General features: G+C 41.0%; 1 protein-coding gene across 2 annotated transcripts; it reads right to left on the bottom strand.

Moving 5' to 3' along the window:
• Positions 1-23: 23 nt before the first annotated feature.
• LOC140966279 (uncharacterized) lies at positions 24-838 on the bottom strand. 2 transcript variants are annotated; one of them, XM_073426601.1, is made up of 2 exons: positions 384-838; positions 24-213 (listed from the first exon to the last, which is right to left on the bottom strand). In XM_073426601.1, exons 1-2 carry the CDS (start codon positions 742-744, stop codon positions 179-181), a joined length of 396 nt encoding a protein of 131 aa, XP_073282702.1. In that variant the 5' UTR covers positions 745-838; the 3' UTR covers positions 24-178. The 2 variants fall into 2 exon arrangements, with proteins under 2 accessions (XP_073282702.1, XP_073282703.1); XM_073426602.1 differs by having other exon boundaries at positions 519-838.
• Positions 839-858: the final 20 nt, after the last annotated feature.

The raw sequence follows: 858 nt of genomic DNA, 5'->3' as shown, positions 1-858 counted from the left end.
CATTCTTGTTAAGGAAATATGACCAAGCCGTTGGTGCCAAGTATATTCATTTAAAGGAGTAGAGTTTGCAACTAAGGTATTACAATGAGAATCAATATGACGTGGAGGAAAATAAGAAGATCTAACATCTTTGAAATCAAAACAGGAAGTGTCTAAATGATAGAGGCCATTCTTCACTTTACCAGTCCCCATTATCTTCCCAGTGCATAGGTCCTGAAAAAAACAGAAGGTGGGATGAAAAGTGATAAAACATTGGTGGTCTTTTGTGAATTTGGATACTGACAACAGGTTAAAGTGGAAGCTAGGCACATATAGCACATTATGTAGTGCAATTGTGGGAGTAATGTTCACTGAGCCTAATTGTGTGACTCTAGTCTTATTACCATTTGGCAGTTGGACAATCCCAGTGGACCCAGCACAAGAGACAACATTATATAGGTGAGCATCTCTTCCAACCATGTGATCATTAGCTCCAGTATCAACAATCCAATCTGAGCATAGAGACGGATGAAAAGTACCTGCCATATTTGCGGAGGGGAGCGTAGAGGCAGAATGACTTGTTTCCTTGTCCAGTAGCTTCAAAATAGCAGCATATTGCTCTGGTGTGAAGCTGAACTCAGGTACACATTTCGGAGTTGCTGCTTCATTCTCCAAAACGGTCATGTTAGCTGTATTTCTTCTCGGTTTTCCCTTCTCTTGAGGCAGTTCTCTGTTAAGATTGTAGCCAAATCCTCTCCCCTGCATTCTATGGAATCGATGACCTTCTGGATATCCTACTAACTTGTAGCAATTCGCTTTGGTATGCCCAGACACGTTACAGTGATCACAATGCAAGGGATATTTCTTTTTCTTGTCTTG

Source organism: Primulina huaijiensis, unplaced genomic scaffold (assembly GCF_012295235.1).
Source record: "Primulina huaijiensis isolate GDHJ02 unplaced genomic scaffold, ASM1229523v2 scaffold203906, whole genome shotgun sequence".
NCBI lineage: Eukaryota > Viridiplantae > Streptophyta > Magnoliopsida > Lamiales > Gesneriaceae > Primulina > Primulina huaijiensis.
Note: the sequence above shows the minus strand (reverse complement) of the source record. Positions and strands in the feature narration are given on the sequence as shown.